The sequence below is a fragment of the Dama dama genome, chromosome 23 (assembly GCF_033118175.1).
Source record: "Dama dama isolate Ldn47 chromosome 23, ASM3311817v1, whole genome shotgun sequence".
NCBI classification, from domain to species: Eukaryota; Metazoa; Chordata; class Mammalia; order Artiodactyla; family Cervidae; genus Dama; species Dama dama.
Window position 1 is genome coordinate 79142417 of NC_083703.1, and position 24241 is coordinate 79166657.

A 24241-nucleotide genomic window follows, 5' to 3' on the forward strand; every position below is an offset into this window, starting at 1 on the left:
AAAAAAAAGTTTGCCTTTTTTTAGAGATCATTTTTTGAAGTTCTAACATGTTTGGAATAGGCAACAGTACAGAATAATAAATAATGCATGGATTTGTGGGGGTTTTTGCTGAAATTGAAATACTTCTTTACCCAGAGAAAAAGCTCTTTACTTTTTATGTACCAGAAGACACACACAAAATAGGAGCATTATCATAAAACGCTCTCATTCTGACACCAGAATTTCATGTTTCCGCACAAATTAAGATGATCCCCGAAGGCATAAAGTACACAAGCTTTATTGGGCAACAACAACGGGCCACGCTGGCAGACAATGAAAACAGAACCGTTCAGAATCACGCAGGATCACATGTGTCATCACGGGATCAAGAATTTAAATCATCTGGGAGTTCCTGCTAAACTCAAGTTCTGTACTAGAGCGTCTCTCTAATCAAAAAAACGCTGTCCTGGTGAATATTTGCCATGAGGATTACAGATAATCTACTAATGAGGAAGTCAAGGAGTCCTAGAGGAATTCAGTCAGCCCCATCGCGATAAAAGAATAAATGAGCCACAATTTTTTTTTTTTTTTTGGGCAATACCATGCCCCCTCCCCAGCTAGCCCCCAACACACACAATATTCACTGACATTGCCCAGCAACACCAGCAGACAGCGCCTCCAGCCACAGCGTGACAGAGAAGGCCAGGTTCCCTGGAGCAAGGCGCTGGCCAGAGAAGACACTGCAAATCCCCAGGTACCGCCACGCACTCACGTGCTTCCAGGCTTCGTACAAAAGCATAACATATACACATTTTTATAAGACAGAATGGACATAATTCATGGAAATATTTCCTAAGAAGTATATATAAACGACAAAAAAAAAAGCGCTTTATGTTAAAAGAGGGTGAGAGAAACAAAGTCTGTTGCCTTTGCAAAGCTCCTTGCATATTTCTTAATGAAAAAGAAAACCGTGAATGACAGGATTTTAACACAGTGAAAACCAAGTATGTCTTTGGAACACTTGAGGAGACATCATACGCGATCTCACACACACACACACACACACACACACACACACACTCCAAACAGGCAAAAAAGGTCAAAGATAAAAATGGCTGATGGGTGTTGGCCTTAAAAAGGATGGAGCCGAAGAACATATAGGTCCCCTTTGCAATTTTGGCGGAAGTTTAAAATGCTGCCCCATAAACACGCAAGGGCATTTCCATCCCCACCCTAGGAAAAACAAAGCAAAGTATGAAAGCAAAAGTCTGGAGAAAGAAAACTAGGCATGATCGTGTCAATTCCCAACGATCACAAAAGCTCAAAATACATTCAAGAGTATCGTCAGTATAGTCTAAATTTTCAGCGGAAACCATACGGGGAAAAGGGTAAGCAGACGTTGGTATTTAACACCACTGCTACAAAAAAGGGTTTTGCTAGGAAAGTCAGTCTGGGATCTGGATACAGTGAAGTGGGAGGAAACTCAGCTCTGTGCCTCCCAGCTCCAGGTGGCTGGAAACAGAGGGTCCTGCTCCAAAGTCGAGGTGCTCCCTGGGATGCCCTTCTTCGCTTCGGGGGAAAGTCCTTTGACCCAAGCAGCCCGAGTCAGCATGACCAGCCTCTCCAAGCACCACTGGCAACACACACGTGCACAGGCATGCTCTCAAAATGGGCATCAAGGCAGGCAGAGGCAGGAAGTCACTCAAGCTGGAGAAGCTTGTCCGTCATTCTCCTAGAGAAAGGGAGGGAGGAACGGAGGAGGGAAAAGACAGCAAACGGACTGCTCACCTGCCTACACACAGCACCATTGCCAAAAAAATGCAAGAAAAATAACCATCGAGTAACAAAGAAATACCTAGTATTGTTGAAGGGCAGGAGGAGGTGTCTTTTTTTTTTAACTTTGAAGGAAAGTATGTAAACAGCACTGTGCCCGTGTGCCGGGGAGGGGGGAGGTCTCCGGCTTCCGATCAAACTGGCTGTGGGAGACTCGCGGCCACTGAGTTCCAAGGTGAGGGGACCTCCAAGCTGTCAACGGTGCTTCCTAAATTCCTTCCCAGGTGGTGAATAGAATCTTATGCTTAAGGTTTATGAACTCAGGAGCTTCCTGTAAAACGGGGGGCTTTGTTTGTTTTTTGTCCTTGTCTTCTGCCCGCAGAGATGATAAGCCAGGAAGCGCCCGTGTGCGCCAGCCCTATAGGATTACGTCTGATGTGTGCAGGTCAGGGTCCAGTACCCTCAGCTGACTCATGGCTCCCACCCTGCGGGGTCTCCAGCATTTTCCTAGACACTCGGCACTCCTGCCGGCGGTGGGAACAGGCTGCCTGCCAGTGGGGTGGCTCTCCGAGGTGGCCACGGTCTCCACTCGCACGCTGGATCCTCCAGCTCCTGCCTGCCTCCACCGGGGTGTGGTCAAGAGACAGAACCAGAGGGTCTGTGGATGGCACGAAGGGGCACACGCAACCTCCGGACAGGGCTTCCTCCACTCCCCTGCGACCCTTCCTCCCTCTCAGATGCCAGTAAGGAGTTTAGTCTAGTCAACTCAAGCACCTTAATCAAAGTTGGGAAATAAAGAAAAATCCAAAGAGACCATCTTCATTCCCCATCTCTGCTGTTAATCTAAACATTTCCTACTGAGGGTTCCAGGAGACCTTCCTGTGGAAGCCATCACCTGTCTGTGAACAAGGTCAAGGTCAGAGCTTGAGAAGGGGGAGAAGGACCTTGAGACTTCTGGGTCAACAGGGCTGACTTCCAGGCAGATAGACAGGTGCAAAAACGCTGAGCACACCTTCCTCCCGCCCCTCCTCTGAAACCACAGAAAATCACCCAGCAAAGACGTCAGACTGGCTCATCCTTTCTCAAAGTTTTAGAGCAAGATCTTCTTCCTAAATAACCATTCATTTAATGCAACATTATTTCCTGTGGGGTAGAAATGGCTGGGACAGAATGGGAAAAATCTCGCAAAACTGCAGAATCTTGAAAACAAAAATAGAAGTGATGTCACAGCCAATTTAGCAATGCCTGCAACTTACTGTCATTCTATAAAGTTTTAAGAGGGCAACGGAAATACATCAGTGTATCAAGCAGTTCAAAGGCAAGGACCTGGTGTCCCCAGCAATCCAAGAGCAGGCTTACCCGTGGTGGGGTGGCCATAACTTACACCTCTGAAGCACAAGAACCAGGCAGGCCAAAGAGCTGGAGGGGACGCAGTCAGAAAGAATTCATCATAAATCTAAGATCTCAAGCACGATGAGCTCTTGCAGATCTACCAACCTAACCCTTCTGGCATGCACATGTGGCTTCTGGAGGGAGAGACTTGAGAACCCAAGAAAGCTTTGCCGGGCCACGGCCAGCGCTCGCCAAGTCTCTTCTTCCTCTGAAACAAGAAGCCACAGCTTTATAAGAAACAGTCGCGCAAGGGCCCCACCCTGGTTGGGGAGAGGGATCTCCACTAGCGGCTGCCTTTCAGTGAGCTTCCCTTGAAATCCAGAGGCAGTGCAAGCGAGCCCAGACTGCAGAATCGCAGTTCAGGCCTCCCCCCGCCCCAGGCTCCTGACTCAAAGCTGCCATCAGTGACCCACAACGCGCTAAGACATGTCCACCTTTGTCACTGTGTCCTCAGCGATTCCTCCTAACAGAAAACAGACTCCTGTGGACGTCGAGAGCCCCGTCCCTGACCTTTCCACTTCAGACTAGGAGGGTCTGAGCCACATGTGCAACGGTGTCTAAAGAATTAGCTGAGGCTCTTGTCACGCTGTCAGCAGGTCGAGGGGCCGCCCGGTGGCACATTTCCTGCTGAGAAAAAAAAGTCCCGGGTATCCTCAGGTAGCCGCGGGCTTTGTAATTGTTACCAGGTCCCAACGGAGCAAGATGACACCTTTGAAATTCTTTTACAAGGTGGTAGGTGTTAACGTTAACGCTGGGGACGCAGATGGAGCTGCAGGAGGGAGAACGTGCCTCTCCCGCTCCCTTCTCAAGGCTTTTTTGTAATTCCAGGAATCCAGCGCCTTTTCGACAAGCCAGGCTGCCTTAGAGAGGATATTCAGCGTTTCAAAACTCAGATTACTGTCTGCTTAACTTTTTTAACCAAATGTCCCATCTTTTCCCCCAAACCTACACCAGGGGCTCTATCTTTCTCTGAAACCAGTTTTTAAGGGCAGAAAGACATGAAAAGTGCACAGACGTTGGGATGGTTTAAAACAACGAGAAACCCTCTACAGCTTTCAACTAGACAGAAACTTTTAGCACACGACAACGAAATTCATGTTGTAAGGAAGCCTGCGCGGTGATGCACGTGTCAGCCTCTGGGCTGAGTCACGGGGTTTCAGAGCCACGTCCAGTCCTCCGTGAATCGCCAGGGGCTCAGACAGGCCCTCGGCGGCCCTCCGGTATCTGCCTCCCGCGTATGCCAGGCCGGGGCTCTCCGTGGAAGCCCAGAGCCTGGGCGGCAGGCCCACCTGTGGGCGCCCGACCCGCACAGTCCCAAGGCGGTGGTCAACAGGAAGCGGCTTGGATGCTGCGCCGCCTGGTGTGAGCGGAGCCCGGGGTCCCCTTCCGCGCTCGGCCTAGGACGTGAGCTTCGAGTAGCTGGGAGGCGAGAACCGGCGTCGCAGGTACTTCAGGACGTAGAGGGGCAGACAGCTGACCAGAGTGATGACGGACACTTTCCACAGGAAGGACAGCGTGGCGATGAAGTACACATCTGCGGGCAGACAGCACAGGGTGGGCACCCGGCTGTCAGCCTGACCGCCGCGCTCCCCCCATCCCTCTGACCTGCTTCTGCAGCTTCCGGATCGTCCGTGACATGCTACTTTCAACAACTCGGAAAAGAAAACTATGGGGGGGGGGGGGAGTGAAGCACCCTTCCAGGTGTTTTTGATTTGGAATCTGACAGCTGGAGGTTTTTCTTCCTAAACCTGGCAGAAAGGGATGCTCAAATACACGGTTCTGCTTCCGAGCGGCTTTTTGCCTTCATCTCGGGGACAGTCACAGAAGCCAGAGCCAGGTCAGAGGGAGGAACAAGGGGGTGGAGACCCGTGCTCAGGAAGAGATGACCTTGGGGGCGGGGGGGGCTGGCGTAAGATCCCCTCCTGGCCGCAGGAGAGTCATCCCTACGGTTAGGTGGCTTTCGCAAGAGAGGAATGACAGCTAGTGAGTTCCAGCAGAACTGGGAGCATCTCCCCTGCCTCTTGAGCAGAAGCTGGGGGAATGCAGTGGGCACTGAGTAAGCCCCTACTAAGGGCCAGGCCGAAGGTCCCGCCCATGGGCCGCTTGCCCAGTCTCAGGGCAGGTCCACTTCTAAAGCAATGACTGAAGCTCCTGAGGACAGACTTGTCTGGCAAGCCTCTGTGACTCCCCAGAGTCAAGCCATTGAAATACACATGTAGGTGCTCACAAAACCCATTCACGGAGGCTTTCCAAACAAGTGTGCAACTGTCCTAAGACTTCACTTTCCACGGGAATGCCACTTCATCAAAATCTTCTTAAGGAACAGTTTGCTGATGAAGAAGAGGCAGGATGCAACAGGGCAGGGCTTCCAGAGCCAACGGCAGTGTCAAGTCCTGCTGACTGTCACTTCCTCTCTGGCAAGCCTGACTCGGCTCACCACCCCGGCAGCTCCACGGAGCCCAGCACGGTGACCAGCTCCCTGGAGAAAGCCCACCAGGTCCTCGCATTAAACAAATCCCCTGCTAAGCCAGCGGGCACGGGGCGTGGTTTAAAGACCACACTCGGCACTGAGATCAGCCCACCAGCTTCAGTTCCAAGAGGCTGGCCAACTGTCAACGGTCCCGTGCCCCATGGGATACCCGTGAGACAAGGAGGGCTGCTGAGTGCAGAGGCCTGCTGGGCAGCGGGCCCAGGCCTCGCGTGCTGAGGGGCCCGCCTCCCTTCCCACGTTGAGGCCCCTGGACCCGAGGGGCAGGCTCTAAATGTGTGTGCGCGTCGGGGGCGGGCGGGGCTCTTACCGATGAACTCGTGGAGGAACACCAGGGAGGCGATGTAGCAGGCCAGGCTGAGCAGCTCGGCCACCGTCATCAGCCAGTGCCAGGTCTGGATGGTCAGGGCCACCATGAGCAGCTCCGTGAGGATGAGCGATGTGAAGGAGATCGCCACGATGTGCACGAATTCCGACTCGAATAGCAGCAGCGCCCCGTACATGATGGTGCTCCCTGTGGGGGGGGGGGGGTGGTCCATGTGGGGAGGGGCTCGTGCCACCCCCGCAGCCCCCTGCTGGGCCCCATGCCCACCTTCCCCACCCCGGACACAGCCTGCCCGCCCATGTCTGACCCCTCTCCTCTCCATTTATACATGAAAGGCACCATTTTGGTCAAGGAGGGTAATGAGAGGGCCTTCATGGATATTTGAAAGAGAGGCAGCAGATCCCAGTTTTCCTACGTTCCTTTTTTTTCTTTTAGATTTTTTGGCCACGCTGGGCAGCGTGTGGGATCTAAGTTGCCCAACCAGGGATCACACTCACACCCACTGGAAGCGTCAGTTTTAACCACTGGACAGCCAGGGAAGTCCCTAATTTTGCTATACTCCTTTTGACTTAAATATAATTGAGAGTTGATCACCGGGAGGGAGAGGGAAAGATAGATAGGAAAGAAAGGAAAAGAGGCAGAAGACAACGGTTAACTGTCTGGATTGGGAGGAACAAGAGACAGAGGGTTTTGTATTTGATTTGAGATGACAGGCGTGGCCAGCCACTAAATAACACACAGTGTGGGATCCCTGTTCTACCAGGGCTCTGAAGCAGTCATGTTCAGAGACACAAGCAGAACAGTGATTACCAAGGAGCTGCCAGGAGGAGGGGAGAGAAGTGTGGGCTGTTGGACAGATACAGTTTTCGTTCTCAAAGCTGAGAACGTTCTGGAGATTGGTTTCCCAACAACGCGAATATGCTGAACACTACTGAGCTGGGCCCGTCAGAAGAGTTTCGACAGTAAATGATGCCTTTTGTCTGCTCTACCTTCCACCCCCCCCCCCTCCCCCCCAAAAACACACACAAAATGATAAGAGGCAGCTAAGAGACACTGGAAAAGTCCTGGCACTCATGCTGAGAAGAGAAAGCAAATGGGGGAGAGAGTCCAGGTAAATACGTTTTCATCCAGAATTGCTGGAACTGACCGGACAACGTCTCGTGTTGAACACACACACTAGCTATGTGAGATTACTGCTTAAGGGCAGGGCCCGGAGACTGTGAAGCCCCGAAACCCAGGTGAGTCTACCCCAACGGAGCTGGGGGTGGGGGAGGCTGCAGCAAAGCGCCATTGCTTCTCATTATGAACGTTCACATAGGCTTTGCTATCTTCCCCCGGATACACACACGTCACTTTGCTACACCTCTCAAAAAGACCCCTTCAAACTGTTCTAATGACAGTGTAGCCTCCCACCAACAAATGCAATGGTCTCTACACTTTTTAACTACACATCATCTCATCAGTAAAAATCATTAAGCACGAATCCCTACTGGACGATGTGTATTTGTGGACAACCCATGTGGACCTGTGCAGACAGAGCAAGCAGGCCCACTGCACAAATGTATCAGATACATTATAAAACACACCAATAAAGAGAAATTCTAAACAGAGTGAGGAAAAAGTATATACAAAGAGGGCTTGATATTTCCTTTCCATATTCCAGTGAATCCTCTTACAAAGCCTCTACAGTCTGAGGGACCCTCTCTGGAGGCTGCGGAAGTAAATACCTTGTTCAAAAACTAGAGCTGGACCTCAGAAAATGTATCAGGACATCCCAGAAAGCAAGCATTTCTTTTGTTACAATGACTCCAACACCCCAGCAAGCTTTGATTAGTTACATTTTTCTCTGGGCCTCCCTGGGGGTTCAGGCTGGTAAAGAATCTGCCTGCAATGCAGAAGACCCAGGTTCGATCTCTTGGTGGGGAAGATCCCCAGGAAAAGGGAATGGTTGCCCACTCCAGTGTTCTTGCCTGGAAAACCCCATGGAAAGAGGAGCCTGGCAGGCTACAGACCATGGGGTCACAAAGAGTGGGACACGACTGAGCGTCTAACACTTTCTCTGATTTTGTCTCAGTTCACGTGTGACTCTGGGCCCCACGATGAAGTCCTCGGGGCTTGCAGAGGGGGCTTTGGGGGCACAATGCCACACTCCTGACTGCTGTCTCAAGATTCTACTGTTTCTCTTCATGTTCTACAGACAACAGCACAGGAAATTTGACCCTCAGGCCAAGGCCAGAGCACAAGACAACAGGCAGTTTCGCCCATCCTTACCTTGATAGATGCTGATCAAAACCCATATCAAGAACGTCTTGTAAGACAGTGGCCGTCCCTGAACAAGAGAGGAGACAGAGCGCGTCAGCGGGTGGGGCTCGGCCAGGGCGCCGGCTGCCTTCAGACGCCCCTCCGCCAGCCAGACAAGACAATTTGCCCGTTTTCATCGCAACAGTGACTCACACACATCGAAATACATTAGAGAAATGACGTTTTTTTTAAAAGAGAAGTGATTTTAGATGAAATAAAGCTGCTCCTTATTAAAAATTCCTTGAGGACAAAAAAAAAAAAAAATGCCATTACACACACAGATTTTTCCGGAGGGTACATAAGAGCATTTCCAGAGGCACAAGGAGCAGCTACAGAACAGAACTGTCAGGGGCTTGTAAAAAAGGTATGAGGAGGTTTGTTTTCTATTGACGTTATCAGTGTTACGGTTTAACGGTCTTTGCGTGTGCATAGAATACTTTAAGAAAGATGGCAAGCCCCCACACCTTCCTCTCAAAGTAAGAAAGCCATCAGTTCAAGGGTGTTCACATCAGACGTGCAGCGTCCGTGTGAAACATGTCAAAAGCAGCAGAAAGGCGAGGTCTTCAGACGATTTGAGTAGAGTCTACATAATACCTTCTGCTGACGGGGTGAGAAACGGTCTAGGGACTGTATCATAAAAATAAAGACGTGACCACAGCCATAGAATAGCTTTGTCGGTTAAGTCAGAAAGTATCTGCCCATCTAAGGCAAACATGCTGCATTAGATACATGCTAATTTATCATTTAAAGCAGCAGCGGGGAGGGTGGGAAGGGAGGCGGGAATGGGGCTGGAGGAGGAAGCTGGCCGGGGCTGGAACCTTAAGCAGGTCTTTGTAGAGCTCGGGGTACAGCATAGCCACTTCCGACTCGACGTCCTTGTCCAGGACCAGAGAGAAGACAGGGAACATGGTGTAGACGGTGGAGTACCTGTGAGAAGAGACGCCCCTCAGCGAAGAGCCGGCCAGACCCCGCCTCTGCAGGCAGCTCCCACCACTTCACTCAACAACCACGCACAGAGCGCCCGGAGCACTCCAGGGCCAGTGCAAAGCCCTGGACATTCAAGACGAAAAGCAGGCAAAATCGCCCACCTTCCGAGAGCTCCCGTTCTGGGAGTCAAAAAACAAACTCAGAAAACCATGCTGGGTGTGGGAGGTAAGGTGCTGAGGAGGGAAACACAACCGGGAAGAGGGACCAAGACGCGGGCTGAGACGGTGCGACTGCAGAGCAGGTGGACGGGATGAGACACCCACGAGAGGACAGGGTGGCCGTGCCGGGGTCCAGGGAGCAGCCTCCCGGGCAGGCGCAGTGAGTGCAGAGGCCGGGGTGGAAGTCTGTCTGTCCCGTGCGAAGAGCAGCGAGGTGGCCCCCGTGGCCAGAGCCGCACAGGTGAGGGGGACGCGAGCAAATGAACGTCCCCCAAGGGGGAAGGGGGACCAGGTCCCGGGGAGGCACGTGCAGCGTAAAGCCCTGCCTCTGTTCTGGCACATTCTGCCACGGTTCCAGGGCCTGACAAAGGGCAGGCTGCTCTCCCCAGTGAGAAGCAGGCAGGACCCCAGGGCTGGCTCTCAGACTGAACGGCACAAGAGTACTTTGTAAGACGGCCCTGGGATCAGCCGGCCCCTCTGGGCCTCCCGCCTTGGTAACCAGGGGCCCTACCAGCATCTACCTGGGGCGTGTGGAAACCAGACTCCACCTCCCCGGGTAACTCAGAGACTAGCACATCCTCTGAAAAGGTCATAAGGAACATCACAAATTCCAGGTCGGAAACAGGGGTGGACGTGATGGCACAGCGTCCCAGGTCACGGCACAAGCTCTACCAAGGCTACGTACCCCCAAGAGGGCTAGGCTCTGGCAGCCTCAGAGACTCGCCCGCAGGTGGTCGCTGCAGGCGGCCATGGCAAGAAGGGTCCTTTCCTGCTCCCCTCATTCCGTTTTTTCTAAGACCCCTCGGGGACTTCAGTTTTGCCTGGTTGCCAATTATCTGATAACCTCAGGCTCTTGCTGCAAGCAGTGTTCAAACATCAGGTACAGAGGGACCACAAACAGACTAGACTCTACCCCTGCAGTCTGGTTACGAGCTTATCAGTTCAAAGCCATATTGATTAAAGAAGGCTCTAAACCAAACTGCCAGACCAGCCTTGACCTGGGGACTGAGGTGTCTTTAACACAACACTTCTTCCTTCTTCTGTGGCATTTTAGGGGTGGCTCATTAAAAATTAACACTTTGCCTGGACTTCCTTACCCAATGATGAGGAATCCTTGATAGAGGGGGACGGAGGCGAAGTAAAACACGGACGAAAAGACAGCCTGTGCCGAGGAGAAAAAAGGACGTCACCAAAACATACCAAAAACATTACCAAAGCCCTCATGTCTGTATCATAAAGACAGTGTCACTCACAGAGTGCTAATTTCACACCTGCCCGTTACAGTGCTTTAAGTATATTAGCTCATTTAATTCCTACAGCAACCCTATAGAGGAGGTGTTGTTACCATCGTACCCACTCTACAGATGAGGGAAGTAAGGCACAGAGAGTTTCGGTGACTTACCCGAGACAGCACAGCTCATAAGGGACAGAGCCAGGAGTCACGTCAGAGGGTTTAGCTCCAGGGTCCACTCTCAGCTCCTCTAAACATTTATTAACTTACACACAAGCCGGACCTGGGAATACCTTATTATCTGATCTCAGTGAATCTCCACAACCACCCATGAGATCAAGTCCTAATATCCCCTACATCATAGAAGGGCAGAGTGAGCAGATAAATGGCCCTGCAAGGGTTCAAGCCCTGTTCTGTCTCCAGAGCCCACACACCCAACGGCTCAAAATCACCTGCTCTCTAGGTGTACAACTGATAAACAAGTTGGCATATGCATGGAAACAGACACAAAAAAATATCCTCCACCCTAAGGATATGTACCAGTTACCCTGGAGGGTGGGATCGCAGAGAAGGCTTCACATCTCATATTACATGTTCTACTTTTCTTCAAAAATTTTACAGAGTCCAAAACCTACCACTTTTGCAATCAGACAAAAGCAATAAACATATTTACCAACCCCTACTGTAACGTCTGCTTCCAGATTTGGAAAATATGAGTAGTGAAAAATTGGCTGGGGAGATAAAACCAGGCTTGATGCTCTGTTACTTCCTTCTCTGAACATCTACTGACCTCAACAGAAGCAAAGTGACCTCTAAGCTAATTAGTATAAAACCTACCAGAGGCCAGGGACAGCTGTTGCCTGAAGGATTTTAAAAACTGAACATGGAAAAAAAAAAAAAAAAACTGAACATGGAAGAAAATCACTGCGGACAGTGACTGCAGCCATGACATTAAAAGACACTTGCTTCTTGGAAGAAAAGCTATGACAAACCCAGACAGCCTATTAAAAAGCAGAGACATTACTTTGCTGACAAAGGTCCGTCTAATCAAAGCTATGGTTTTTCCAGTAGTCATGCACAGATGTGAGAATTGGACCATAAAGAAGGCTGAGTGCCAAAGAATTGATGCTTTTGAAATGTGGTGCTGAAGAAGACTCTTGAGAGACCCCTGGACAGCAAGGAGATCCAACCAGTCCATCCTAAAGGAAATCGACCCTGAATATTCACTGGAAGGACTGATGCTGACATTGAAGCTCCAGTACTTTGGCCATCTGATGCGAAGAGATGACTCACTGGAGAAGACCCTGATGCCGGGAAAGATTGAGGGCAGAAGGAGAAGGGGACGACAGAGGATGAGATGGTTGGATGGCATCACTGACTCGATGGACATGAGTTTGAGCAAGCTCCAGGAGACAGTGAAGGAAAAGGAAGTCTTGCGTGCTGCAGTCCATGGGGTCACAAAGAGTCGGACACGACTGAGCGGCTGAACAACAAATGGAAGAAAAGGCTGGGCCAGCCTAGTGGCTAGACAGAGTGTGGAATCAGAGCCCTCTCCCCCTCATCACCGTCGTGGGCCTTGGCTTGGTACAGAGGTCAGGATGCAGGTGACACTGAGGGCCGTCGTCACGGGCAGCCTGGCTCTGCCCTGGCTGTGACTTTGTAATTGAAAGGTCAAGCCTCTTTTCAGATGACTTCTCACACAGGCTGCTGCCCAGGAAGGAGGATTAGAAACGGGTCAAGAATCCTGGTGCTCAGTTTTGCAAATCAGTCAGGAGCCTCTTCCTCTAAATGGGCCAGACTGACCACGACACCTTCACCTTGGAAACAGCACTGGGGAAAATAAATGCTCTATCTTCATCTATCTCAGAGGCCACTGTCAAAGTGCCATTCTAACGGGACTCTCTCTCAGCCAGTTACTTTCAGCACAGTGGACAGGGTTGAGGGGTTTTTTACTGGGGGGCGGGGGGGATGGTTTGTTTGTTTTTCCCTCGATAGCATAAAGAACAATTCCTCACGCTAGAACTGTTTTTCTCTGAATCCATGTTTATGGTAACATACGGGCATTACAGAAGTAAATTCATCCAGGCCAGCCTGTGTGTGTTTGCCCGGGAATGAGCTGATTAATCTCCCAGTGATTAAAACCATGACATGTATCCAGTCCAACTGATGAGCTTACATAAAATAAAAGTACAGATGTGGTCTGATGAACCACAGCAGCTGTTAGCGTTTTGATCGTGCTGATGAAAATCACTTTAAAGCTCCTTCACTCATAAGTGCAATAGATATTGAAAATATAACCACCCCCAGCCCTCCCCCGCAAAGGCACAGACAAGCCAGTGGAGGGTGGATTCTCCTGTACATCAGGCAGCACCACTCGAGCCTGAAGGCAGGGTGTCTTTTGCATATGATTAAACACCTTTCCCACCTTAAAACAACACCTCAACGGAGAACAGTCAAATTCAGAGAGTCAGAAAGTGCACGGGTAGATTCCAGGGGCTGGGAGGAGGAATGGGGAGCTGGTGTTTAACGGGCAGAGTTTCAGTTTAGAAAAGTGAGCAGTTCAGGAGATGGATGATAATGAGAATTGCACAACTGTGAGAATGTTGTACTCAGCGCCACTGATGTGTGCAGTTAAATGTGGTTAAAATAAGGTTTTATATTATGTGACTTTTACCACAATAAAAAAAGTAAAAGGATAAAACCTCACCTTAGGTTTACACATTAGCCTGTTTTGCTTTTATTAATGATGGTAAGGATGCCTTCAGCACTTGATGCCTTAATAAAACTCTCTGCTTCTCAAAGTAGCCCTCTCTGCGGGGCAAGAGCCAAGACCCTTGAACAGAGTGATGCCCCCTTGACAGGTGGAAAGACTGAAGCCCAGAGTGGTAACGTGACTTGCTCAAGGTCTCAAGAGACACCTGGGGATACGGGTTTCAAGATGTACCATCCCTAAGTTCTCACCATTTAACTGGGGTTCTTTTTTACCTAAATGCCCAAGGAGAAAATCAGCCAATAGATGTTCAAGACCCAAAATGTTTTCCCGCTTTGGGCCTCCTCCCTAATACGACGTCACTGCCGCGGCCTGAGGACAGACTATGAAGGAGCTGGGGAGACAGAAGATGGGAAGATACCGTATACATTCTAGAATCCTCTGTGAAAAAGCAAGATGTTACTCCCTGGGTCTGACCCGTGGGTCAGGAAGATCCCCTGGAGTAAGAAATGGCAACCCAGGACAGTATTCTAGCCTGGAGAACTTCATGGACAGAGGAGCCTGATGGGCTACAGTCCGCAGGGTCACAAAGAGTTGGAAACGACTGAGCGTGTCCGACTCTTTCAGCTCCCCTAGGACTGACCGGGACGAGCACACGGGACTCCCAGCCGGGCTGCGCTGGAGGCAGAGCTGAGATGCCCCGGCTGCACTGCCCTCACCAAGCGCCCCCTTCGGTGGAGGCAACACCCACCCCCCACAATGGAGGGCAGAGGGGGTCCCGGGACTAACAGGGCAGGTACCAGGGCCCCCTGCCCAGGTAGACTAAATCCCTGAGGGATACGGTACCAATTTCTCGCCCTCACTGAGGCTCAGCCTCCCCACCTGTAGAATGGGCACAGACCACAGGGAAGACTGCAAGAGCCCCTGCATTGTGAACACTCAGCCCACGGTACAGGATGCTCTCAAAAAAACACACTGTTCACTGATGGCTGCTCTCTGTAGGTCCTTGATTCTGCATGTGGAAAACTCCGAGCTGGAGTGTTCATTTGGTGTTTGCATCCTTCCCTCTGGCAAACTAAGGACGACAACTCATCCCGATGCACGAACCCAGGTCACCTACACCTCTGTCCATCTCGTGCCCGGCCAGGCCCCACCGCTGAGGCTCTGCAGGGCAAGCACAGCCTCGGCCCCCACACAGGAGGGCTCCAGGCAGGCGCTTGGAGCTCTTTCGGAGCTGGGGGGGTGGGGGCGATGCAGAGTGGCGGGCTGGAACTGGCCCGGCGGGGTAACCGTTCTAAAGTGGGGCCTGCTGCTTCTCCGGCGCTCTGCACAGCGGCCCCCGCCGCGCCCGCCCACCCACCTGCATGGTGCTGATGCAGAGGCTCCTGTGGATGACGAACTGGCTGAGGGCGGCCGAGCGCTTGTAGCTGTTGCGGCCATGCACCATGAGCAGGCGGCCGAGGTGCCGGAACTGAGTGATGGAGAAGTCGGCGGCCAGTGAAGCCTGCTTGCCCTCCTGGGACCGGACGTCGAAAGCGGGCACCATCAGGAGCACGGGGCGGGTCAAGGCAAACACATATTTTTTTTTTAATTGAAAAAGCAAGACACTGGTAAGGGGATCTTTGAAGAACTTCAATAGAGAAATTCTTTGGCTTCCAGCTACACACAGTTGGTGGTCTGAGTCTAAATGTGATTTTAAGAGAGGAATTTATTTAAATAAAAAACATTCCCAAGCACAGATAGTCACAATTGGGAGGTCAAATGGATCTAGTATTAAGCCTTGGGGGTTAGGCCCAACCCATAATGGGAGTCAGGAGCAAAGAATCATTCCAAGATAGGCTCTGAGCACTCAGCTCCTTTAAGACTTAAACTTATCGGGGGGCGGGGCTGATGCTACCAATGATACTAAATTGAATATTCCCAAACACAGCTTCGCACATTCATAGAACTGGAAATAACTTAGAGCGCAGCCGTATTACGGGATTCTTTCAAAAGTACACGGCAGACGCTATCAACGGGACAGATGGACGTCACGGCCTCCTGGCGTGGTAGGGAGGCACAAGCCCCTCTTATGTACGCCGTACACCAAAACACAGAACCATAAGCAAATCCACCTGCCCCACGGACGTCATGGGATGGTTCTCCAACTGCCCTGCATGTTTCAAAAATGAGTGTCCTGAAACACACCGCCTCTCCCACAAAACAGACGGAGAGAAGTATTCTCCACTAGAGAAGAGTGCAGAGACATGACATGGAAATAAATGCAGTGTGTGAGCCTTCACTGCTTCCTGGAGATTTCTTTTTTAAACGTTTTGAGGACCACTGGAGAAACGAGACCATGAATATTATGTAACAGTATCGTGTCAATGTTACACTTTTTTTTGATGCTATTTTCCTTATGTAGAAACACGCCCTCTTTCTTAAGAGATCCAGGCTGAAGCACTGAGGGGTAACATATCTGCAACTTACTTTCAGCTGATTCAGAGGGAGAGGGAACTAGGAGGAGAATGTGACAAAGGCTAATAACTAGTAAATTAAAGCAAAGAGTAAACAGGTGCTCACTGTTCTAGCTCGACTCTTCTGAAGGAGTTACATTTTTCAAAACAAAGTTTGAGGAAATATACAAAATGATGGATCTATATGTTCTGATGTATAAAGAAATCTAAGAACAACAAACTGATGTACAAAGAAATCTAAGCTACAGCAGATTTAGGCAAGTTTCATTTTAAAAAAACATAGTATAATGTTTTAAATGTTAAATTATACATGAGAACAATATATATGTGTGTAAGGTGTACATATACATGTTGTTGTTTAGTCGCTAAGTCGTATCTGATTCTTTGCGACCCCGTGGACTGTAGCCCACCCGGCTCCTCTGTCCATGGCATTTTCCAGGCAAGAACACTGGAGTGGGTTGCCATTTCCTCCTCCAGGGGCTCTTCCTAACCCAGGGATCGAACCTGCGTCTCCTGCTTGGCAAGCAGATTCTTCACCACTGAGCCACCTAGGAATCCCACGTATATTTGTGTGTGTACATATAAATTATACACATTCCCATGACAAGTAGTAAACACACAGACAAAAATTCTAGGAGAATAATCAGTGTTACTAGTTTGATGCAGCTGTCTAAAAGAAAAAATTCATTTTACCCATTTCTACATTGTTGTGGCTTTTTTACTGTAAGCAGTTGTCACTTTTATACTCCAAAAAACTAAAGAAGCAGACTATAATTTTTAACAGAAGAGAAAATGTTCTCGTACTATACAGCATTGTGTAAAGAATTCCATCTATTAACCTCAACTGTGCTTCTTACAACCTGCATTAAAGGAATCATACAGATTTTAGACCTAACATCTTCTTCAAGGATCAGTTAGCTCTATAACTTCAAGCAACTGTCAACTGGATGAGAACCAGAAAACCAGGGGAAAAAGGTGGAAAGGAAAAAAAATTGGTGGAAAATCCAGATGCATGAATGCATGGGACAAAATGCAGAGAGCACATCTCTGGCCTTCATTCAAGGCCTCCACACTCTCACTCCAAACACAGAGCTAACAAATGTGGGCCCAACCTTCTGGCCTACGGTCATCTCAAGTCACACAGGACAGAGGGCAGGGCAAACTATTAGTGGAAGGCACACAGCTGACAGGGAAGGAAAAAGAAAAACGACCGTAACACACAACCTTTAAAAATCTGCAGCTGCCACAGCATTTTAGGGAGGAGCAAACAATGCCCCATTCTTCCATAATCCCTGAGAGACAATCCACAGTGTGATAACTAACGCTTTTACTCACAACACTACCAGGGAAGAATTGGAGGACATTTGCTGCACCCTAAGAATGTAGGAAGACACTTTAAAAGAAATTAGGTCTGGGCAAGCAAAGACTCAGCATTTGTCTGTAAGATACCGTGACACGGATCTCTTTCATAGTAACACCAAGTAATTACCATACCTGGTTCCTTAGGCTCTGTAATTCTAATCGAGAATTTCCAGAAGCATTGAAGCTGCATCTCGGAGGGAAAGAGAAAGCCCAGCTGGTGGAGCAGAGTGGCTCCCCTCTGCCGTCCTGAGGACCACTACCTAACACCCTAATGTGGACCCCCGGGCGAAATCAGCGTGCCCGATGCATGCTCACCTTTCCCTCCACGCCCACGCCGCAGTCTGACTCCTGGATCATGCTGACGTCATTGCCACCGTCGCCTGCGGGGCGCACAGATCAGAGAGCAAGGTCAGCAAGGGGGGAGAGGCGAGAAACCACCTCGCCTTTCACAGCTCCTTCACAGCCTCATCCACCTAGGCCTCCCGTCGCGGGCTAAGTTTCTGTTCTGTTCTGCCCACTCGGCCTCTCTGCAACAAGCTGCGGGATCAGCTGCTTTGTTTACAGGCAGAGGAGCTGAGAGTCAGAGGGACCGGGCGACTGGCCGAGGGGCCTGGCCGCTGAGTCACTGAGCAAGGGGACTGTGTCCACGCCACGTGGGGGTCTACAGCCCCTCGGGCCCTGCCTCCGAAGTGCGGGGTCCCGTCATCAATAGCGATGACAGATGCTGCCCGGCTTACTGTGATTGCAGCAGGCGCCTTGTAAGGCTACCGCCCTTCTGAAACCTCTCGAAGGAACCTCGGGACCTCTCCCATTCTACCGATGAGCAGACCGGCTCCAGACGGGGAAATGAGGACCCCCATGGACCCCCAGCTAGGGAAAACCGGCAGACTGGACCCAGACCCCGCTTGGCAGTGTGGTCTTCTTCACGCCGGGGCTTTGCTGCGCTGGGGTCACTACTGAAGGCACAAACCCAGGAGGAAGGCCTGGACACCCTCAGCGTCCTCCTGGACGCTCTCTCAGGGAGAAGTGTTTGAAAATTATGATGACAGAAACAGGGCCAAAGCGGGGAAGGGGTATAAACGTCATGGCCTGGGTCAAGGGACCTGGGAACCTGCAGCGTGCGGCCGTGGGGCCCCGCCCCCGAAGGTCACCGGGCGTCCCCTGCAGGGTCACGTGCAGCTGTGGGGCCCGCCCCCCGCAGGTGCGCGGGCGTGGCCGCGGGCCTACCTACTGCGCAGGTCAGCCTCCCGGTGCGTTCCTGGAGCAGACGCACGATCTGGGCCTTCTGCGTGGGTGCGCAGCGGCAGCAGACCACCGCCGGGCACTGGCAGGCCAGCTCCATGAACTCGTATTCGTAGTACTTGAGGCACACCTGGCGGCGACGGGGAGAGGGGCTGGGTCGGCCACGGTCCCCCCGCCCCCAGGGCAGCTCCCGGGGTCCCCGCGCCCACCTCCAGGGAGTCTCCGGAGATGACCAGCGCGCAGTCGTGCTTCCTGCGGAAGGCGTTCAGCTCCAGGTGCGCCTCGCCGCGGTTGGTCACCTGGAAGGGAAGGCGGTGAAGGAGGCCTTGCGCTCCGAGCCGCTGGGAACAAGCGGCGACCTCCTGGAGCCCCGTGAGGGCCAGGTCCCCCGCCTAGAACCCCACCCTCCCCTGCCACCGACCCCCAAGCCAGAGCAGCCCCTGTTTGCTGTGGCTGTGGGAATCACGGGGGTCTGCACACCAACCGTCCCCTCACGTTGCCCCCAGGAAGGCTGGGACCACGTAATCAAGGGGAGAGCAAAAAGCCAGCGTCCTTTCCATCTGTGCCCAGCACCGTGCTACGCGCTGTTCCTACACTCCCACCCTCTTTATTTCTCACAGGGCTCTTCCAGGCTCCACTGCAGGTGCAAGCAAACAGACGCAGGGCACGATGTGTTCTGGCTAGAGGGGCAGAGCCAGTCCATTTCAGAGCAGGCCTCGGAAGCCAGGCTTCCAGCAGGGTGGCTGGCTCTTCTATAAAGAATCGGGTGTTAAATACGATATGCTCTGTGGACCACACAGTCTGCCTCAACTACCCCACTCTGCTGCTACGCTGCCAAAGCAGCCACAGATAATCCTAAACAGATGGGCAGATCTTACATTTAAATAAAACTCTATTTACAAAAACAGGTGACCAGCACACAGGCCATAGTCTGCCACCCCTGAATCCTAGCACATACAGTGTGTTCTCATTATGGGCAACAGTTAGGCTCTATAAAATCGCTGTGAACACTCAGTTCATGATTACTGAACCCCTGCTCCTGGGAAAGATACAGGGCTAGGCTCTTGCAAGCCTCTGGTCACAATATTTTTGTCCGTTCGTCAATACACAAGCTTGCTTTCTACATGTCTCAGTTTAAAGACATCTTTGAAAATATATACTGCTGAAATAAGTCAAAGATAAATACTGTACGATGTCACTTATATGTGGAATCTGAAAAATAAAACTAATGAATATAAAGAGACAGATACAGAGAACAAATTAATTGTGACCAGTGAAGAGAGGGAAGAGGAGGGGCAAGATGGGGTAAAGGATTAAAAGATACAAACTACTGTGCATAAAATAAATAAGCTACAAGGCTCTACTGTGTAACACAGGGAATCTAGCCCATACTTTATAATTATAAATGTAGTGCATGCCAAGTTGCTTCAGTCATGTCCGACTGTGATCCCATGGACCACCAGAGTCTTCTGTCCATGAGATTCTCCAGGCAAGAATACTGGAGTGGGTTGCCATTTCCTTCTCCATATGCCATTTAAAAAACTATAAACCACTATGTTGCACATGTGAAACATACAACTTTGTACATCAACTATACCTCAAAGTTTTTTTTTAGTAATATACATAGGTATAGTTGATTCATTAACCCTAGACTCATGGCCAACAGGACCGTAACTCACACCTGAAGGAAGCTATCTCTGGGAGGTACGGCACAGCCTTCTTGCACTCAGGGACATGGTCAGTACTCAGCTTTGCGCTGGGGACCATCTTAAACCGTGAAACTGCAGGTGGCAATGAACAGACTGAAGGGCCCCTGCGTCTACTGAGGGCTGAGACGAGATGGCAGAGCGTCGCCTGACTCCACCTCAGCTGGGAAGCTGCTCGTCAGGTGACGCCACTGTGCATGTCCATATACAACTCTGAAAGCAGCTCGAGTACTGATTTTTGGGTCACAAATAAATTTTAATGAGTGGGCAGACTTGCAAATACGGAATCCATGGATAGTGAGGAGCCACTGTATCTGCCTCTACGTGATGCTGGTTGGGCTATTCCAGAAACTGCCAGATTTCTTAAAGCTTCAACGTGCTATGGACCAACGGCAGGGGTGGCGGAGGGGGAGACCCCTAGAATGTCTAGAGAACCCCCAGCTGTTTGGCTCTGCTGGCAGATAAGCAGGACCATGATATCCGGCCCCAGAGGAGACCCAGTGGCTCTCGCGCCGCGACCCAGTAAAGCCGATCACAGTCCTCGGCTTCGCGCCCGGGAGCGGCTCCCCCTGCCTGCACTGTCTGGCCAAGGGCTTCCACCAGGGCAGGGCGTCCTCCTCTGCCACCCACCATGCCTCCTCCTAAAGGCTCCTCAGTGGTTTCCTTCAGAAAGGCAGACAGGCCAGTATCTGTGATCTCGAATTTATCTCCTATCCGAGGACTTGGCTTTCAAGGGTTCAGTGAAACCCTAGACTCATCTGCACAGTTTCACGTGTATGAGCTTATCTGCATCCCGTCAGCTTCTCCAAGGGACCACGGCCCCCCGCAGGTCAAGAACATGGGTTAACGCGGGGTGGTCACCAGGAGCCCCTGCACCACCTCCAGAAGGAATCCTTCAGCCTCACCCAGGCCATTCTGTAAGTCCACCCAAACCAGTGCCCTGAGCTCCCCCCACCCTCGGTGGGTCCTTCCCCTCCCCCTAGAGGGGCCCACGTGAGATTATAAGGTTACAGGGCAAACACAGTGTCCCGCCCCCGCCCTGCCCCTGCTCCAAGGCAGCGGACCCTTTACAGGCCGGAAAACACAGTGTCCCGCCCCCGCCTGCCCCCGCCCGGAGGCAGAGGACACTCTACCGGCCGGAAGATGTGGACGTCCTGGCTCCTGGTCACCAGGTGTGCGTTCTTTGCCGTGCACGTGGCTGTCTCCAGCTTGTCCCCCGTCAGCATCCAAACCTGAAATGACCGCAGGGAGGACGTCCCCTCGGTTAGCCTTCAAGCCGGCCTGTCGCCCACGTCAGCTGAGTTTCCAAACACGTCATGCTGAACCGATGAGCTCCAACCACCTCGAGGCTTACAGTGTCCCCGAAGCACCACAGGGAAGGCCCTGGTTCAAGGGCTTCAAGACCCTGTGCGCCCGCTGCGGGAGGAGCAAAAGCTGGTGCAGTGCTTTCGGGAAACGGCACGTGCTCCGGCAGACACCGTGAAGCCCACCTCTGCCCTCCTGATCCCCTTTCTGGGAATTTTTCTTAAAGCAGTAAATAATCTCAACAAAGGTGAAGGCTGTATGGATGGGGGATCACGTCCATGTCCTACAAGAAACACTGATTTGTCACGTTACATGGGGTCTTTCTTCGGAGTCAGATGCCCCTGTGTGATCTCAGGGGGCTTGAAAGTGAAAGTGTTTAGTTGCTCAGTCCTGTTTGACTCTTCAGGACCTCATGGACTGTAGCCCGCCAAGCTCCTCCGTCCATGGGATTCTCCAGGCAAGAATACTGGAGTGGGTAGCCATTCCCTTCTGCAGGGGATCTTCCTGACCCAGGGGTCAAACCTGAGTCTCCTGCATTGCAGGCAGAGTCTTCACCGTCAACAGGGTTCCAACAGGGAAGCCCCAGGGAGCTTCACCCTAACTGTGAACTGCCCACAGTGAACACGCCAGGCTCCGCGTCACCTTGTAACAGAACACTCTGCGTCTCACTGCTGTGGGCTCAGAGAGGGTGGGTGAGCTCCCCAAGGTCACACAACTGGCCCCTGTCCCGACCAGGCCCAGAACCCAGACCTGCAGAGTCTAAACCAATGTGCTTCCTGCTCCGCTTGTTCACTCATTAACTCTCTGTTCTCTCTGCTCCCAGGAGGGGTGGTGGGGTGGGGGCACCTTAAGAGTAACGGGACAGGGACACCTCGGCATGAGGGGAAGAGCAGGGAAGAAAATAACCGTGAAGGTTCTTCACTGTGCCAGGCACCGCTTCAGCGCTGTGCATTTAACCAAGTGTTCAGGGCACTGTCCCTTCACAAACCCTTGAGACAGGAAACGGAGGCGCTGTGAAGTCAGGCCACCAGTCAAGAACCACAGAAGTCGTCGGTGGGGAGGCAGGATTTGAACCCGCAGGCAGTGAAATGGCCAGGATGAAGGCACCAGGCCCTGCTGGGGGCCCCTTGCCTCTGGATTTGACTCCAGGGTATGGTGATGTTTTCCTTCCATCTCCCACCTGGTCTTAAAAACAGTGCTGTTGTTCAAGAGGGAGGGGGCATATGTATACCGCTGGCTGATTCATGCTGATGTGTGGCAGAAACCAACACAATATTGTAAAGCAATTATCCTCCAATTAAAAATAAATAACAATATTGTTTTATGTGATCCCAGTTCGGCGCCAGTCTTCAGGGTTCTTTGTAAGAGAGCAAACCCTGGGACAGGAGCTAGAAGGCTAGAGTTCCAGAAAACCATGGAAAGTCCTGAGCGCACTGAGGCTGTGCCCCACGCCGGGACACAGGCGGGGCCCCGAGGGGAAGCTCCAGTCCCAGGCCCGCGGTTCCGGCAGGAGAGCCTGCATGTGAAGCCACCTCGCGCAGCCTGAGGGGCTGCACCCAGGAAGGGAGTGAAGTGGAAGTTCCCAAGTTCTAACGCCTCCCGGCCTGTGAAAGACCACACGTTAGACCCTCATGACAAGCTAGCCGGACCCCTAACTGTACACTCCACGCCCTCCCCTCTCACGATGGAAACCAGCAGAAGTCCAGCGCACATGTAATGAATAAAACATCGCTTTTGGACAGAATGGTTTTAAGGAGGGAAAAAAACCTCAGGACAAAGCCAGCGGCAGGTTCCTAGAGGAGAGGTTTTAGAAATTGGCAGGAACAAACACGACAGGCCCCAAGGCGTCAGAAATGGGCCTCTCTGACGTCAGACTTTGTGCAGAAATGGGATCTCTCTGGCAATTTCCTTGCAATGAGCCAGGCCTGTGGGCCAAAGACAAGTGACAGTCTGGTGTGCAATGAGACACGCCCACACACGTGTGAGCCCCCGTGGGCTAGAAGGTGGCCGGAGCTGGTTTATGACCGCAGGCCTCATCCCTCTTGTTCACGCCGTCCTGCTCATAAGGACTCCTGCCAGACGGGGGCCCCGGAATGTAGCTGGGTAGAGATAGGCCACTAACCTATGTTATCTTCAGGAGCTTCTAACCCACAGGGCTTCCCTGGTGGCTCAGATGGTAAAGAATCTACCTGCAGTGCAGGAGACCCAGGTTCGATCCCTAGGCTGGGAAGATCCCCAGGAGCAGGGAATGGCAGCCCACTCCAGTATTCTTGCCTGGAGAACTCCATGGACAGAGGAGCCTGGCGGGATACAGTCCATGGGGTCACAAGAGTCGGTCAGGACTGAGCAACTAACACTTTCACTTTCTAACCCATGAGTTTGCTAACCCCTTTCTTGGGTCCACTGAGATGGAGCCTGCTCCCCAGACGCCCTCTACTGGCCTCTCCAGATTAAACAACTGGATATGAACTTTTTGGCCCACGAACAGGTGAGGACAAAAATGCAAACACGGGAGTTTGCTGGGGCAGGTGGTCACTCTGCCAGGTGGTCGTTCATTCGCCTAGACCATAACACAGAGGGCTAGCCGGCCACTCAACAAGGATGTAACAGACACTCCAGGCGTGCAGGACACCATGGTCCTGAGTTAAGGCGAAGTGCCCGGTCCTGCCTTCATGGAACCCAGCGCGCAGAGGGGCAGCCACCAGCGAAAGGGAAGCAGGCTGTCAGAGCAGGAAGGACGGAGCGCCTCAGGTCGCCGTCCGAAGCTGGCTCCCTGTGCTCCCGGTCACTGCTCCCACCCTCTGCCCCGTCTCTAATTTTCACCCT

At 51.8% G+C, this 24241-nt stretch overlaps 1 protein-coding gene across 5 annotated transcripts in view; it reads right to left on the reverse strand.

The window, feature by feature from the left end:
* Positions 1-261: 261 nt before the first annotated feature.
* The window catches only part of ATP9A (ATPase phospholipid transporting 9A (putative)), a 122068-nt gene continuing 98088 nt past the window's right edge, over positions 262-24241 (reverse strand). For 4 of the 5 annotated variants that reach the window (XM_061127521.1, XM_061127525.1, XM_061127522.1 and 1 more), the window contains 10 exons: positions 21244-21342; positions 18614-18703; positions 18390-18534; positions 17478-17542; positions 14705-14860; positions 10501-10565; positions 9077-9185; positions 8229-8286; positions 5943-6146; positions 262-4678 (listed from right to left, as the gene is read on the reverse strand). In XM_061127521.1, the coding sequence (XP_060983504.1) occupies positions 4542-4678; positions 5943-6146; positions 8229-8286; positions 9077-9185; positions 10501-10565; positions 14705-14860; positions 17478-17542; positions 18390-18534; positions 18614-18703; positions 21244-21342 (1128 nt within the window). In that variant the 3' untranslated portion in view covers positions 262-4541. The remainder of the gene's footprint in view (positions 4679-5942; positions 6147-8228; positions 8287-9076; positions 9186-10500; positions 10566-14704; positions 14861-17477; positions 17543-18389; positions 18535-18613; positions 18704-21243; positions 21343-24241) is intronic. The other variant, XM_061127524.1, reaches the window with a different exon arrangement.